This window comes from Cavia porcellus, unplaced genomic scaffold, assembly GCF_034190915.1.
Source record: "Cavia porcellus strain 051 isolate PalLab524CR breed Dunkin Hartley unplaced genomic scaffold, mCavPor4.1 scaffold_32, whole genome shotgun sequence".
Classification (NCBI taxonomy): Eukaryota; Metazoa; Chordata; class Mammalia; order Rodentia; family Caviidae; genus Cavia; species Cavia porcellus.
In genome coordinates, this window is record NW_026947515.1 from 41,004,912 (window position 1) to 41,021,088 (window position 16,177).

General features: G+C 43.8%; 1 protein-coding gene and 1 long non-coding RNA gene across 3 annotated transcripts in view; one reads left to right on the forward strand and one right to left on the reverse strand.

Annotated features, from left to right (window-relative positions):
- Dnah9 (dynein axonemal heavy chain 9) overlaps positions 1–16,177 on the forward strand; it is a 365,933-nt gene that overhangs the window by 330,490 nt on the left and 19,266 nt on the right. For both annotated transcript variants that reach the window (XM_063242417.1, XM_063242418.1), the window contains exons 62-66: positions 879–1,006; positions 5,650–5,877; positions 10,406–10,597; positions 11,711–11,902; positions 14,994–15,164. In XM_063242417.1, coding sequence (XP_063098487.1) covers positions 879–1,006; positions 5,650–5,877; positions 10,406–10,597; positions 11,711–11,902; positions 14,994–15,164 — 911 coding nt within the window. The remainder of the gene's footprint in view (positions 1–878; positions 1,007–5,649; positions 5,878–10,405; positions 10,598–11,710; positions 11,903–14,993; positions 15,165–16,177) is intronic.
- On the reverse strand, positions 515–11,871 carry LOC134474422 (uncharacterized). Its single transcript, XR_010045294.1, has 3 exons — positions 11,735–11,871; positions 6,230–6,696; positions 515–811 (listed from the first exon to the last, which is right to left on the reverse strand). It is a non-coding gene; the product is annotated as an uncharacterized LOC134474422 (long non-coding RNA).

Here is a 16,177-nt window from a genome sequence, read left to right on the forward strand (position 1 = left end):
ACAGAAAGTCATCATCTTGCTTGTCCTGTTCACTTGAAGGAAAATCCATACATTTTCTTTCGGTATTTAAAAGAAAAATCCAATTTTAATAGGCTTTTTTTTCCAAAACCTTTCTTGCACAAATATAATTTTATTTCCTCTTAGAATACATATTTTGAGTACAGATTTTTATTTTTTTATTTTTTAAAATTTCTTAACTACTTCACCTTCCTAGAAAAATTACTCGATGATTCCTTTGGGATATACATTTGTATAATCCTTTTATCTAAAGAATGTGTATATTTTCTCTAATCTTTATTGGATTGGGCTAATAGCTAACGTGTAAGCAGAATTGGTTTTCTATATTAAGGCCATTTTTTGTGTTAAGGTTTCTTTGGATTTCGAGATACACTCATGGGGATTGGCCTTGCTTTAAAGGGATGATTATGATGTTTTGTTTTTTGTGGTAATGCCTTTGTCTTTGTTCTCAAAAGTTTATCCAGACACATACAATAAAACATTCACACCTGTGCAACTGAGCCCTTTAATTAGCAATGCTCGTATGGAAGAGACATAACATTAAAGTTTTTTTTGTCTTTTTTGTTTTTTATCAGTACCAGGGATCAAACTCACGACCACCTGCTTGCAAGGCAGGTGCCGTTGAGCTAAATCCCCAGCCCCATTCAGAGCACAAAGCACACCCACTTGCTTGCTTGTTCTTTGATCTTTTCAACACCAGCACTTGGTAGTGTCGTGGACTTCAGACGGGAGCCACACAGGAGAGGACCAGCATCCCGCCAGCTTTGGGGGTGGTGTGGAGCTGCATATTTCCCTAGGAACATTAAACAAATCATTAGGCTAAAGAAATGATCCTAATGACTCCATGCTCCATGTTTTAGGAAGAAAACTCGGCTATACCTTCAACAATCGGAACTTTCACAATGTGTCCTTGGGGCAAGGACAAGAGGTGGTGGCTGAAGCTGCACTGGACCTGGCCGCCAAGAAGGGCCACTGGGTTATTTTGCAGGTATGCCCCCCTCTCCTGATCTGGGTTGTTCTTAACCTACTGTCTAGTTAGGCTTCCTGTCTAACTTTTGTGCATGCCCACTTTCACCCAACCTTTCCTTCACATCTTTATCTTCTCTTTTCCAGCACCCCCACACACATCCTCTTCCCCCGCCACCTCCACTACGTAACTCTCCATCCCACTCACCTGCTCTACTGAACTCTCTAGTGTAAACAGTCTGCTCACAAAAGGAAGTGATTTCCACTTTGATGAGTGTTTTAGAAGGTGGCATCTAGTTGAAGGCCATAGCAGTGGGTCCTCTCAGCCGCAGATTCCTTCCCATAAATGTTGTGGACTTTCTTAGCTCTTTTCTACTGTGTTACATGTTTTTGGTTGTATGCATGATGAAACATGGGGGCCGCTCCCACCTCTTCACTGAAAAGTCACATTAAGTGTTTGGGAATCTGGAAAGTCTACTGCTGGTAATTTCTCCAAACAGTTGCAAGAGGGGGAAAAGTCACAACTCTTTTTATAAAACCTGTTCTCTTAATCATCCTTCATGCAACTCACACGGGACTATGGCAGAATAATTGGCTTTCTCCTCGTATCTCTGATAACACTCTACCATCAGCTCTATCAGAGTGTCACCCATCGCTGTGATGACATGATTTGTTATATGATTTGTCCTTCACTAAATTTCCTTAAGAAAGTGATGTTCCTTATGTACCTTTCCTCAACAGACTACCTTAAACCTAATAGATGCTCAATAAAAGCCTGTTGGACCCAGCATGGTGGCACATGCCTGCAATCCAAGCTTACTCAAAGGGGGACAGGGGAACTTCAAGTTCCAGGTCAGGCGGGCAATTTAGTGAGACTCTCACTCAGGGACAAAGATCCATTTGAAAGGGACTGAATGGGTAGCTTAAATATAGAGCATTTGCCAAGCATGTGTGAGGCCCTGGATTCAATCTCCAATACTGAAGGGGAAAAAAACCTTTTAGCTTAAAGAATCAATGAAGAAATTAAAGAAAGATGAAGTGCAAAACCTAATCATTCTCACCCCAGACTGGCTTTCATTGCCGAGAACTTCATCTATCTCCTGATTACTCTGCTCCACATGTTACTGCTAGTCTCCATCCTTCATTATCTTGTTATTTATTGGGAGCCTAGCAGTGCAGGGATCTACAGTTCCCTGGGACTGCTTTTCAGGAAGCAAGAGAAATCCCAAGAGAAAAGAGGACAACAGCTGGATTCCCTGCTTCCTCCTAGGTGCTGGGAGCTGTGACCACCTCCCCCATTCTGAACCCGGGTGCCTTAGAGAACCAGCCCCTCAGCCTGGAGATCAGAGCATTTCTGGCACTGTGCTGCTGGCTCCCAAAAGCCCACTAACACAACGAGCAGGAGTTTCCTCTTCCTGACCACCCAGGAACCCCGTATTTTCTGCTGTTGTAGATTCTGAGAGCTCTCACAGATTTAGTTCAAAGGTGACCAGTTGTTTATCCTGGTGAGCATCACACAACCTGGATTCCTTCCTCTCCTCCTGAATGAAACATCTGATTGTGCAGTGGATTTGATCTGCCCAAACAGTAAAGTGCTGACAGATACAAAAGGTCTCTGCTGGTTTGCAATATCACTCCTTAAGAATCGTGGCCATCTGATTTTTTAAGAATAACCTGATAAACTGAAAACATCATACCACAGTGATACATGTGCACCCATGTTTATAGCAGCACAGTTTGTAACAGCCAGATCTTGAAAACAACCTAAGTGTCCATCAACTGAGGAATGGATAAAAAAGTTGTGGTTTTTTTATGCAATGAAGTTCTACTCAGTTATAAAGAAGGATCACATTGAGATATTTATAAATAAATGGATGCAACTTGAGACCATACTCATAAGCAAAATATATCAAACTCACATGTATAAAATCGTATAGTCTCCCTAGTGTAAGAAATGGTAAGAGTACATAAGAGTTTATGGGAATCATGATTCCCCATTACATTGCTTTGAAGCCTTATAATGTTTTCATTCATTAGTTGGAATGGTTTTATTCTGGCTTGTTTGATTTTATTTGTGTGATGGTATGAACAGCTATTTTGAAGAAAACAAGACATTAATAATGGCCAGTGCTGATTTAATATCATCTTACTCTGAAGTCCTACCATGCTTTTGTTTTTCTGTTTCCATTGGTTCTACCATGTTGTGTCTTGCTGGATTTTAATATGTGTGGTAGCATAAACAAATTTTTTATGGAAAATGAGATAATATAGTAGTCATTGTTCATTTTCTGCTATTTGGTTCTGAATGCCCTATAATAGTTTCATTCTCTGGAATGGTTTTATACTATGTAGACATTGTTCATTTTCTGTTATTTGGTTCTGAATGCCCTGTAATGGTTTCATTCTCTTGAATAGCTTTATACTATTTTATTATGTTTAATACTATTATATGTGAAGTTATGCTCAACTATCTCAAAGAAAGAGACATTATGGTTGTCTTGTGGTGAAGTACTATGTTGCTTACATTGTTATGATCTGCTTTGATCTGTCCTCTTTTGTCTTAATCTCTTTAAAGTAAAATTAAAAAAAAAATTTTTAAAGTACCCTGATATACTGAACTGGACTAGACTGGAGTCTTATGAGACAGTGTTCCCAAGCCTAAGAACCTGAGAGTCTGGAGAGGATAAAAGGAAAAACATACTTCTTGTGTCCCTTTCAAGACAATTTTCAATGATATCCGTAAGTGAACAATATCCATAGGTGAATATCCATAAGGTGAATGGCTCTGAGAATCCTGTGGTATAAATATCTTGTTCAACCCAGAGTTTCCCAAATGGATCTAACACCTATTATGAGACCCCACACCACTCTGGGAAACGCTGCCGGAGGACCCTCATGAGAGAGGGCTGTTTCTCATAAATTGAGTATGAGACCAGGCTCATCTGTGGCCGCTCTTCCTAACCTGCTGTAATTGCTGTGGGTGGGGTTCCTAGGCCCTAGCCTTGGGAAACTCAGGCCTGTAAACCTAGCAGGACAAACTCAGGTCCTTGACCCCGCCCCAGGGTCCCATCTCTAGGTGACAGAAGTTCTGTCTCCCAGGGCAGTAGAGCCTGACTTCCCCTACCCTGCCCCAAAGCAGAAGTCGGGATACTCCAAGCAGCGGATTTGTTCACTTGTTTCTTGCTGGTGCTGCTAGGGAACAAAAAACCCGCCTTCCTGCACAGCCAAATAAACCGTCTGCTCTCATACAGTGATTATAAATGAGTTCTTTAACAAATCTTCATTTTCATAGCCTCCCTCCTAACCCTTCCATGGCACTTTACAGTATACAAAGCCTTTTCAAATCTATTGCTTTTAGCTATTTTCTGCAGAAGAGAAAACGGCATTCAGAAACCAAATTGCTGTGGTCCTGGTAGTGTGCTCTGTGCTAATCTGTGTGTTTAAGGCTCTGCAAATCCACTTCCTCAAATAATTATTCAGGAGCTTTTATCTACCCATCACAAAGAAACATATTGCAAGGAATACAAGTGACTCTGGTTACCAAAGTGAAAGGTATATTCTTAGCATTAGGTTTAATGCTAAGAAATGGATTGTAAGGCTTAATGGAAAGACAGACAGACAAATAAAAATCATATTTTAGGGAAGCAGAAAGGGTCCAGTACCAGACAGAAGAGGTTTAACTCAAGTAAGGAGCCATCGTGAGTCTTATGAGCAGTATATTTTAGGAGAGTAAGTTTGGCAATAATTAGCAGAATGGTCTTCAGAGAGGGAGAGATAACTTAGAAAAGCTAGCTAAGAGTTTAAATCAGTGTCTTTAAAATTTCAACATAGATTCAAATTGCTGGAGGGTGGCATTGAAATGTGTTGATTGGGTAGGTGTGTGTGGGACCTACAATCTTGCTACTTCTTACCAGAATCCAGTACCATGCCCACAGCGCTGGTACCGTGCATTCCTTCTGACTCTTGAGGGTTCTATTAATCCAAGCATCAAGTAAGTGGGGAAATGGATGAGGAAGTAACCATGAATTGGACTCCCTTAGTGTGATCTCAAAGCGGCATCAATATCACCTAAGAACTGGTCAGAAATGCAGATGCTCAAGTTGTACACGTGACCTACAAAGCATCAGAAATCCTGGGCTGGGTGCAATCTGTTTTAGCAAGTTCTCCAGGCGATCTTTATGCACATTCATGTTTGAGATCACGATGCTAAAAATCTTAAGAAAATCAAGTGACCGGTTTCAGTTTGCAGAGTGGTAACAGGTGGCCATCACTGGGCGTCCCAAGACACTTTCTGTGATGTGGCTTGATATTTCTGCTGGGGGCTGGGGATTCAGCTCAGTGGCATAAGCGCCTGCTTTTGCAAGTGCGCGGTCGTGAGTTTGATCCCAGGTACTGATTTAAAAAAAAAAAAGATATTTCTGCTACTGAAAGGCATTCAGTTCCACAACAATGTGAGGATGCCTAGGACCTCGGAACACTGAAATATATGTACTAAACACTAAAGATGATTCAGATTGTAAATTTTATCTTATGCCTATCTTTCTGCATTTTTCAAAGTTATGTGAAGCTAAGATCAAAATGCCCTCCCCCAGCTGCCTTTCAAGTCATTGTTTATTGCTAACAGAATTAAATAGATTCTGCATGGGGCTCCTTCCTTCCCAACAGAACATCCACCTGGTAGCCAAGTGGCTCAGCACCCTGGAGAAGAAGCTGGAGGAGCACAGTGAGAACAGCCACCCAGAATTCAGGGTCTTCATCAGTGCAGAGCCCGCGCCCTCCCCTGAGGGCCACGTCATTCCGCAGGGCATCCTGGAGAACGCCATTAAGATCACCAACGAGCCCCCCACGGGTATGCATGCCAACCTGCACAAGGCCCTGGACAACTTCACTCAGGTACTGCCTGGGAGGAAAGGAAGACAGAGTACTGTGCCTCCCAAAGAGCTGCCTTAAACCAGTGCCGGGTGTGGGGTGGAGCGTCAGGTGGACTGCACATCATACTGATGGAGGTAAAATACTCACCCTGTGCAGCTGACCTCTACCCCGCAGTGCAATACAGCGCCCAGTTGCTGGATGCAGCTATAGGCCTTTCTGGGGGACTTCCTCTAAGTCGACTTTTAACTTATATTCAAAGATGGAGGGCATATGGCTATAAGACAGATCTGATAGACCCACGTACGTATTCATTGGCTAAGCAGCCTACCTTTAAGCACGGGAATCACACATTTGTTTTAGTGGTTTTACTCACCATCTACATAAGTCTTGACCATGGAGGGTTCACATTATCCAGGTTCTGATGCGCTGGAAATTGCACGAAATCTCTCTGAAGCCACGCTAGTAGCATCCCCCGAGAACATGTTGGAAGTGTAGGTTCTCAGGCCCCACTCCAAACCTCCTGAACCAGACACTGGCATGCAATCTGCTTTAGCGAATCTTCCAGGAATTTTAGCGAATCTTCTGAGTGATTTTCAGGCACAGTCGAGTTTGAGAACATAGAATGTCAAGACACAGAGGTCAGCTACATTACGAGAATTTCCATTACCGACAGTTCCAAGACTCATGCTACGGAGTGTGCTCTTAAAGGCCAGGTCAGGCCTGTGGGTGTCCTGTCCGGTATCTGAAGTAGCACCTGTGAAGTCTGCAGCTCAGGCTCTTTCATCTTCTCAGAAAGGCAGTATTTCTTACATTGTTTCTCCCTCAGGAACATCCACCTTCCTGGCAAGGGGAGTACACGGAAGTATTTATGAGTGGCCCAGGGTCACCAGTCCCCCCGCCACACCAAGCTTTGTTGGCATCTAAGGAGAAGCTTGTAGGAGCTGTTGGAGAGATTTTCTGTCTGATGTTATCTTATAAGAGTACCATTGAGTCTCTAGTTTCACAGAAACTGAAACTCAGTCCCAGATAGGCTTGAAATTGAAATGTTAAGAATAGCCACCCTGCAGGACAACAGTTTCAGAAACCCCAGTGCAAAGCATCTGTGCTACCAGCCCTTTGGAGTCTGTTTTAACTTAAAAGCAGATCGATTTTACCGACTACATGATAACTTCATGGCATACGAGTTGCATATCCAACTCAGGGTGGGAAGTGTCCACAAAGTTCTAGGAGCGGAACACATCCCATAGCCTCTTTTATACTCCTGTTTGCCATCTAACTCTAAAATCCATACATCATCTGGATCAGAGCCTGGGGGATCATCACCAGGAGATTTGGGATATTTTGGCTTGAAGTTTGTGTTAAAAAACATCCTGGACTTTGTATCTCAGGGAAAACATGAGGTTTCCCTATCGGGAGATCTTTCTTTCTTTTTTCTGTTTTTCTAATCAGGCCGTAATGAACCTCCTCGGTACCGTGAACCAGAGTACAGAGGTCAAAACTTTTAAATTTTCTAGCCTTTATGTTCTACGTAGGAGAAACACATGCACTTAGGTTTTACCTGGACAGCGTTCCTTACAGAAGGCTTGAGCAGACAGAGCTCTGCCTTAAAATCATAGATGTTCTTGAGCTTTTTTCCCTGCAAATCTTGATCACTTTGTATGAACTGAACTGATGTTCCTGAGCTCTTTTCCCTGCAAATCTTGATCACTTCATATGAACTGTAATCTCGGGTATTCAGGAGGCTGAAGCAAGGACATCACAAGTTCTAGACCACCCTGGGCAATTTAGCAAGACCCTGTTTCAAAATACTTTAAAAAAAAAAAAAAGATGAGTATGTAACTCAGTAGTAAAGCACCCCTAGGTTTGATCCCTAGCATCATAAAATAACCAGCCACACAAAGAATTGGCTTGCACGGCAATGTAAGTGCACATAATATCAGCTAAAGAATGGTGATAATGGTAAATATTGTATCGTATGTATTTCAACACAATTTTTAAAAAGTTGAAAGGGAGATAAAACGCCTTAGGATACAGTGAGGGAACTCTGTAGGACCCATGGCAAACCAACCATGCTCTCAGTCGCCCTCTATGAGGGCCCCAGGCAGAGGCAGAGGGGGCAGCAGATGCCTCACACATTATACATCCTGTTGGCATCTTGGCAAAGACCTGTCATCTATAGCCACGCCTGGCCAGCAATATTTTTGCAATACCTAATAATGACATTCTTCTTGGGGCACCAGTGCACATGCGTATCCACCTCTTAAGCATCTTTCCCTTCTCCTCCTCACCCTCCTGTGTCACCTACCCTCCGCTTCCTTCCCATCTTCACAAATCTTGTGCCCTGTTGCTGCAAGAGCTTTCACTGCCCTGTTCTGCTTTCATGAGCACCCCAGACAAGAGCCCTGCTCAGCATTCCCTCTGCTCCTCCGGCCACATTTTTAACCACTTAAAGGATAAACTGCAGAACTAATCTCTTCCTAATTCCTGCTTCCACGATAGCTGTGCTGTTTGGGGATGCTTATTTTGAACTGATTTTTACGTGAGTATGCCACTGTTAGCCAGTGTTGGCATTTGAATGTAAGATTTCTTGTCTTTGTGCTGAAAGGCATTTTTCAGCAGGCTCTGGTTTTCTGGGATGTGTAGGAAGTAACAAGCAAAGCATCCCACTTGTCTGTAGAGAGAAGCTCTATCCAGGAAGCAGTTATTAAATTCTTGGCTGCGTACGACTATGGCCTTGTCCTCTGCTCTCTAATCCCCAATCCTTTGTGGCAAGCTTGGTACCCAGTGAAGGCATCGCAGGGACCCACAAGTTAGAAGGAGACAGAGATCATGCCCTGGTTCTCTGTGGGAAAATCAGACTTGCTGGAAGCTCACTCTGTCCTGTCCCTTCTGGTGTTGCTGCCCATGCAAGCAGTCAGAGGCCAATTCCTAAATAAATGCCAGGAATGAACCCAATCCAATTAGTGGAAGCTGAAAAGGTGCTTTTCCTGGGCGCCACCTGCCACATCTCACTTCATGCTGGGTGGAAAAGTCTCACCCAGAGAGGGTTATTTTTCAATCCAAAGAATCCAGGAGCTGCCATCCTATTATCCCTTTAAAATCTAGGCTGTTGTCCTCTATTCCATTGCTACCATTGCCCTTAACCATTGCCCCAGAGTCTAAGCTTCTGTTTGCTGCCACCGCCCCTGCTTCCTTCTCTTCTTCAGGAGCTGCATCTTCTCGGCTTCATGTCTGTAACTGGAAGCCCCCTGTGCTCTTGGTCCCTCAGCCTCGTGCTTTCTCACCCGGGCTCAGTTTGGGGGGAGCAGTGTGAGCCTAGGGGACGCACTCCTCTGTCTCTTGTGGCCCTGTTTCCCACTCTTCCAGCAGACGAGCCAGAGACCGAGGTCCTGTAACTAGCAGGCAGGAAGGGCAGGTTTCAGTACAGGACTGCAGGCATCCTCGCCACACCCCAAGCACAGCGACACAGACAGAACACTACATTCCTGTGACCCACTGCCCTGTTTTCATTAGCTTTGTTAGGGAAACTAATTAATACATCCACGTGTACAAACTAATAATACATAGTTACTAATTAATACATCCACGTGTACAAACTCAAACCATAAGCCAACCTAATGTAAATAACCTGAATCTAACCCTTAAAACGTTAAAGGCATTATAACGACACAAGCATGCCTATGTTTATAGCAACACAAAGCATGATAGCTAAATTTTTGAAGCAGCCTATGTATCCATCCACAGATGAATGGATAAAGAACATGTGATGTTTGTACACAGTGGAGTATTACTCTGCCATAAAAAGGATAAACATGGATCATTCATTGGAAAATGGATGTATCTTGAGACCATAATATTCAGTGAAGTAAATCAAACACATAAGCTTAAATATTGCATGATTTATCTTATAAATGAGACTCGAAATATCACTATCAAGCAAAGTAAAAGGTAATAGGACACTGGGAGATCAATCGTTTATATAAACAAGGCAGAGAAAGAGACAGAGAGAAGGAAAGAGGTTGAAAAAGAAATATGCTTATTATGTAGTTGTACCAACTCTGTGATTAATGTAATCGTTTTGTGCTGCAGACACATAGGAAAAAGAAAATACAAGTATTTATATATACAAGATAGTTACGTAGCCAGCTTCTCTCTATTCCTTGAATGTTTTGTGCTAATATTGTTTAGACCGGACATCATGCCTCTTTCCTGTACTCCTAATAACTACAAAGAAGACAGCAAGATGCAGTGTATCAACTGTTGTAATTGTCCTACTAACATGTTTTGAAACTCAGTTTCATTGTTTATCTTTTTTCTCCTTAAAATTAAAAAAGTACCAGTAAAAATAAATAAGCAATTTTTTGCAAACTTAACTCAAATGTCCCCCTCCCCTCCCCTCTCCTTGATATGACCTTCAGTCTCACTGTAGTTTAAATGCTAACCAAGACTGACTTTATCCAGCATGAACCCCAACTGTAACCCCACCCGGTTTCCCTGGACACGGGAAACTGTGGGCACTGCATGTGACACTTCTGTTGTTCACTTTCAGGACACCCTGGAGATGTGTTCCAGAGAGACAGAGTTTAAGAGCATCCTGTTTGCTCTTTGTTACTTTCACGCAGTGGTGGCGGAAAGACGGAAGTTTGGGCCCCAGGGATGGAACCGATCCTATCCCTTTAATGTTGGGGACCTCACCATCTCCGTGCATGTGCTCTACAACTTCCTGGAGGCCAACGCAAAGGTAACGTAAGTGGTGCAAGCCCGCTCTCGGGATGGTGAGTCATCCCGCACAGAGCAAGGGAGGGTGCCTCACACGAGTCTCCACGCCACGCAAGTGGGACGTGCAGGCCAAGCCCGGGACCTGCAGGAGGACCCAGCCAGGCAAGCTCAGGAACCCAAATTAGTGGCTCACACCCAGTGTGAGGCAGTCCCTTGGGAAAGTGTCCCAGTGTCCCCAGAGCGCCTGTGTGTACTCTCAGCATGGCAGGCAGGCTACAGATTGGCAGGAAGAGACCCCACCTTCACCTGACATGAGCTCCCTATTCTGCTATCCAGGGGTGCGGAACTTCTGGTGGGACTCACAGTGTGTTGCCTGCGGTGTGGCTTTTCCAAAGTCGAAAAAAAAGTCTTGCTGTATCCCCTCTTCCTCTGTTTTGTAACTCAGTTTCAGAGAAAATGTGTGTTCACAATCAGTATCTCCCATCTGAAAGACTGTTCACATCATCAAGGCTTTCCTAGTTTTTGCACTAAAGGCAGCCTCAGCAGGGCACCACCTCTTCCTGGTGGGGGGGAAAACTGTGAGACCCACGTGCCCCAAGAAAGCAAGCCTTCTCTCTCCAGCCCTGGGGCTCTGGGAAGCCCACTCCCCCATCACATCATCCCTTAGTTTCCCTTCATGTGTTGATTTGCCCCAAAAGTCTTCCTCCTCTAAATCTCACCATGGAAGCTGTGGTTCCTCCACTCTGAACTTTCAAAGTGGGCAATGAATTAGTCTCATCGTTAGCAGCAAAAAAGTCAGAAAAGTTCTCTGGTCCTCATTTTTCTCCATTTGACACTTGCCTATTTTTAAAGGGCTTCTAGAAAGAGCCAGACTTCACTGTCACAGTCAGCGGCCATGAAAGAGGGGAGATATAGTGTGAGGGCTGTCACCTTTCCCCTCCTCACCATGTGCTATAAATCTCCTTCAAGTATTTAATGAGCCCCCAAAGCATGCCTGGTACACCAGACCCTGGTGATGTAACCATAAGACACTGCCCCTGATCTCAAGAGTCACCCAAGCTTATGGTTTATCCTCTGCCTGCGCATCAAGCAGCCCCACCGCCTGGGAATGGATATCTTTCTGCCCCCCTCTCAGGTACCCTATGATGATTTGCGCTACCTGTTTGGTGAGATCATGTATGGAGGCCATATCACCGACGACTGGGACAGGAGGCTCTGCAGGACGTATCTGGAAGAATTCATTAAACCAGAAATGTTAGAAGGGGAACTGTCCTTAGCCCCAGGGTTCCAACTCCCGGGCAACATGGACTACAGTGGTTACCATCAGGTGAGGCTCTGCCCTGTGCTGGAGATAGTCAGCTTGGGGAACCTGGGGGGCCCTCCCATCTGCCTACACGCCCTACAACTCACGCTGCAGCATGCTGTAGGCCATGGGCTTCAGGCAGAGTCCAGGAAGAGCTGTCTAAAGAGCTCAGTTTCCATCATCTTTATCCTCTGTCCAAGTTTATAATTCTGTTTCTGCCTGATTTCTGCACATAATACCCGGGCAGTTATTTGATGGTTCTGATACAGAATATTGACAGTCATTATTTGTGGAGAACATTTCAGGTAAGAATTTGACACTTGGTAAAATTTATATGAGTGATTATAGATGTCTTCAAATAGGATGATCTTGTGGCCAGATCACTTAACCCTCCTACTCTGTGAGTTGCTGTGAACTCAGTAGCACATACAGAAAATAAAATATTCTCTGCAGGATACAGTAGTGTACATTCGTAATTCAAGCAACTCAGGAGGTTGAGGTAGGAGGATCTCAGGTTAGAGGCCAAATGGAGCGATTTGGTGATAGCCTGTTTCAAAATAAAAAATAGAAAGGACTGCAGTGTAGCTCATGGAGAACTGTGTGCCCATCATGCAAAGGCCCTGAGTTCAATCTTCAGTAAAGAACAACAACAAAATAAAATCTCACAATATCTACTTTTTCATGTACTATTTTTTAAAATTTTATTTTAAAGAGGATACAACCAAGAAAAATAAAACCAACCAAAACAAACTAATGCAAGTGACACAGGACTTCAAAACAATACAAAATCAGCAGTGGGTACCATAATGCCGCTTGTCTTCAAAATAGCTGTAGATACCTTCAGACATAGTAAAAATCAACAGAACAGAATAGAACCAATAAAAACAAAATAATGAATGCAATAAAGAACTTCAAAAAAAGACAATAGTAAATCCAAAATGGCTACCATAAGGTATCTTGTTATCTTTGAAATAGCTGCTCGTGCCATCAGATTTAGCAAATCAAACAAACAAACAAACAAAAAACAGAATAAAACTCAACCCAACCAAACAATGAAAATGATACAGGACTTCAAAACCAGCTAACGGGGAATTAACACTGGATACAACCCTCAGAAGGAGATCCCCATAGATGCCACACTGCTTACTACGATCCTCTGAACAGATGATCAGACAACTGGCCCTAGACCTGCAAGGTCAGTGAACACCAAACATCACAAGCATCAAATTACATTTCACTTCAACAGCTACCATTACAGCCTGTGTTTCTCCTGCTCAGCCCAGCCGGTTGCTTAGAGGGGACAGGGGGGAGTGGGTCTTCCTGTTTGCTAGCCAGCAAGCCGGAAAGGACTGGGGTCCGACTGTCCCCCCACTGCTGGTGGCCCACACGTGGCATGGTTCACAAGGAGGGCTTGCTTCTTGATGAATTCTTGTTCTTTCTCCCTGCAGTCTGCAAATGGCACTGACTCATGGGAAAAGGCTGGGGTCTGGATGTCCCCCCACCCACCCCACCACTGGTAGCCTGCTCATGGAGCCGGTTCTCAGAGCTGGCTTGCTTCTTGGTGAATCCTTTTTCTCTCCCCTCGAGGTCCGCAAATCTCATGTACTATTGATATGAGTATTTCTAAAGCATTCAGCTTTGGCTATTGAATCTGCTATGAAAAATAGACTGAAAGATAATTTCTCAAAAAAATTTCTTGCTGGACTTTTGAACATGCTTGAAAAAATTTAAACTTACCAAAGCTTACATGAAACTTAAAAGAAATAACAGCCACTGAAATATTAACCACAAGCTTTAAAAAATTTTAATTCATAAAACTTAAAAGGATTAGTCATAAAGTTGTTTGATCCAGAAAAATCCATACCTATGATCAGAAGTTTAAAGTCAGATGCTAAAGAAAGCAAGAGGAATTAAATTACTTTTAAAGGTACTGCCCAGGAAAATAGTTCAAGAGCATCCCCTAGTGTCCACAACAAATTATTTGACAAAGTGAGAAACAGCCTCACATAGGTCTGATTGTCTTATCAACAGTAGTGACATGTTTTGCACATTTCCAAATATCCAAGGTGATGTTTCCTTCCTTAGTACCTCTCTTCAATCTTTCAGTTAATGAGTAGTTACACTTCCCTGCCAAGGGTCCTGTAGTGCCAGGAGTCCTGGAGAAAGTATAAAATTAATCATGCAAATTGGCCTTCACTTCTATTAGATGTTAAAAACATCACAAAATCATCAGAATCATGTTAGGAGCTTAACCTGGGTAATATTTTCTTTCCATCATAAAAAGAATTATGGAATACTCAAAACATTCAGAGGAAAAAGTGACCCTGACAAGCTGGGTAGAGTTATTCAGGCAGAGCAGATTATGGTCCTTAGAACTGACCAAAGAGATGTGTTGTTTGAATGATTCACTGTTTAAAATTTTTGTTTCATTGTCTTTCGTCAGAGGCATGAGGTTTTCAGTTTCTGGCCAGGTTCCCTCACGCTGCAGCCCAGATCACATGCTCATTTTGCATACAGAGTCCTGTGTGTGTGTTTAGGTGTATCATCCCTGGTTTGGATATACAGAAAAAGAATTTTAAAAGGAGAGGGAAAGCCGGGCGCGGTGGCACACTTCTGTCATCCCAGCACTCGGGAGACTGGGACAGGAGGACCGTTGTGAGTTCAAGACCAGCCTGGGCTACAAAGTGAGCCCGAGGCCAGCCTGAACCACATAGTGAAACCTGTCTCAAAAAAACTAAATAAGTATATAAATAATAAAATAAAATAAAAAGGAAAGAGCTGGCATCCCAGAAGAGTTTGTATAAAAAATACCAGGGAAGGACTCATATTTTTGATAAGCTGAGAAAAGTCCTGCAGGGCTATGAATCAACAGGCATAAGGTCATCCAAGATTCCTGAAAAAAAAGACACAGCTACAATGAATACAGAAGCTGGGAAACTGGAATGGTGTAGGCAGACAGATGGTGCCAGCCACAGGCTGGGGGTGCACACGGGCACACAGGCTGAAGTCCGCTCACTGAGCGGTGGTCCCTGGAGAGCCCCACAGGGAGGAGAGGCCACAGGAGGCAGGAGAGGTGCCCTGGTCACTGGCTAAGCGAGCGAACCCTTGCTTTCAGTACATCGATTCCAAGCTGCCCCCGGAGTCGCCCTACCTCTACGGCCTCCACCCAAATGCCGAGATTGGTTTCCTGACTCAGACCTCAGAAAAACTCTTCCACACAGTACTGGAGCTGCAGCCTCGGGACAGCCAAGATATGGACGGAGCTGGCAGTGCAAGAGAAGAAAAGGTATGTAATAGGGGTTCTCTGGGCTGGCTCCGGGGAGCCCCAGGACTGCAGATGGCCACTCTTCTGAATGACAACATTTCCGGTACTCAATGGGTACCATGCACTGAGCAGCCAGTCTTCAGATGCTGGCCCTCACCTGCAGGAGTCCCTCCCTGTCCAGCCATGCCAAAATGCAGAACCTCTGGTTAAATGTAAGAAGTCCCTCACATTTTGGGGGACTCACAAGTTGGGGTTGACTGTGCCATTTCATCCAAAGTCAGTTTTTATTCAGTTTGTCTGCCAAAGAGTGGGAAGGTCAGGGTTAAACAGTTGTAGTTTGGGAACCTTAACACTGACTGCATAATTATTTGGCATAATAAGGAGTGATGGATGCAAAGATGCTTTTATACACCTCCACCCGCTCCCAGCAGCTAGAGGTGCATTTGGATAAACACACTTCTCTTAATGAAAAGGCTTGCTCTTTGTGTGGATGACTTCTAGCCAGTCTCTGGACGCATGATGTAGTGCTCCTAAACGTGGATCTCTTGAGGTTTCAGGAAGGTGTAGGGAAGTTACGGAGTAGAAATGCAGACTAAGGTGAGGTTGAGTTTGAGGACAATACAGAAGGCAATACAGATGCTCTGCTCCAGGTATAAGGTTAGCACAGAGCAGAAAAACAATAGGTCACCAGACTGAAACAGCTCTGTGGAATTTCTCCTAAGACAGGCTAATTCAACTTCCAAAAGGAGTGTGTCCACCAGTCCGCCCTTCTCTCCTACCACTGCCTGCGTTCCTTTACTTTGAGATACAGGACTGTTAGGTTTTTTAGGAAGCATCCTTGTAAGATTAAGAGTTAGGAACCCTGGTTGGTCACCAAACTTAGAATGTGGACTGATTTTTAGAAGTTGATTCGTACTAAAGGTGTGATCCGAATGGTGGCTCTCGATTTTTTATGCTTAAGACTGAGCCAGAGAGCTAGAAATTATGACTGGGCGTATTATTGATGGTAAGAAGGAGAGAGGGAGAAAGAGGAA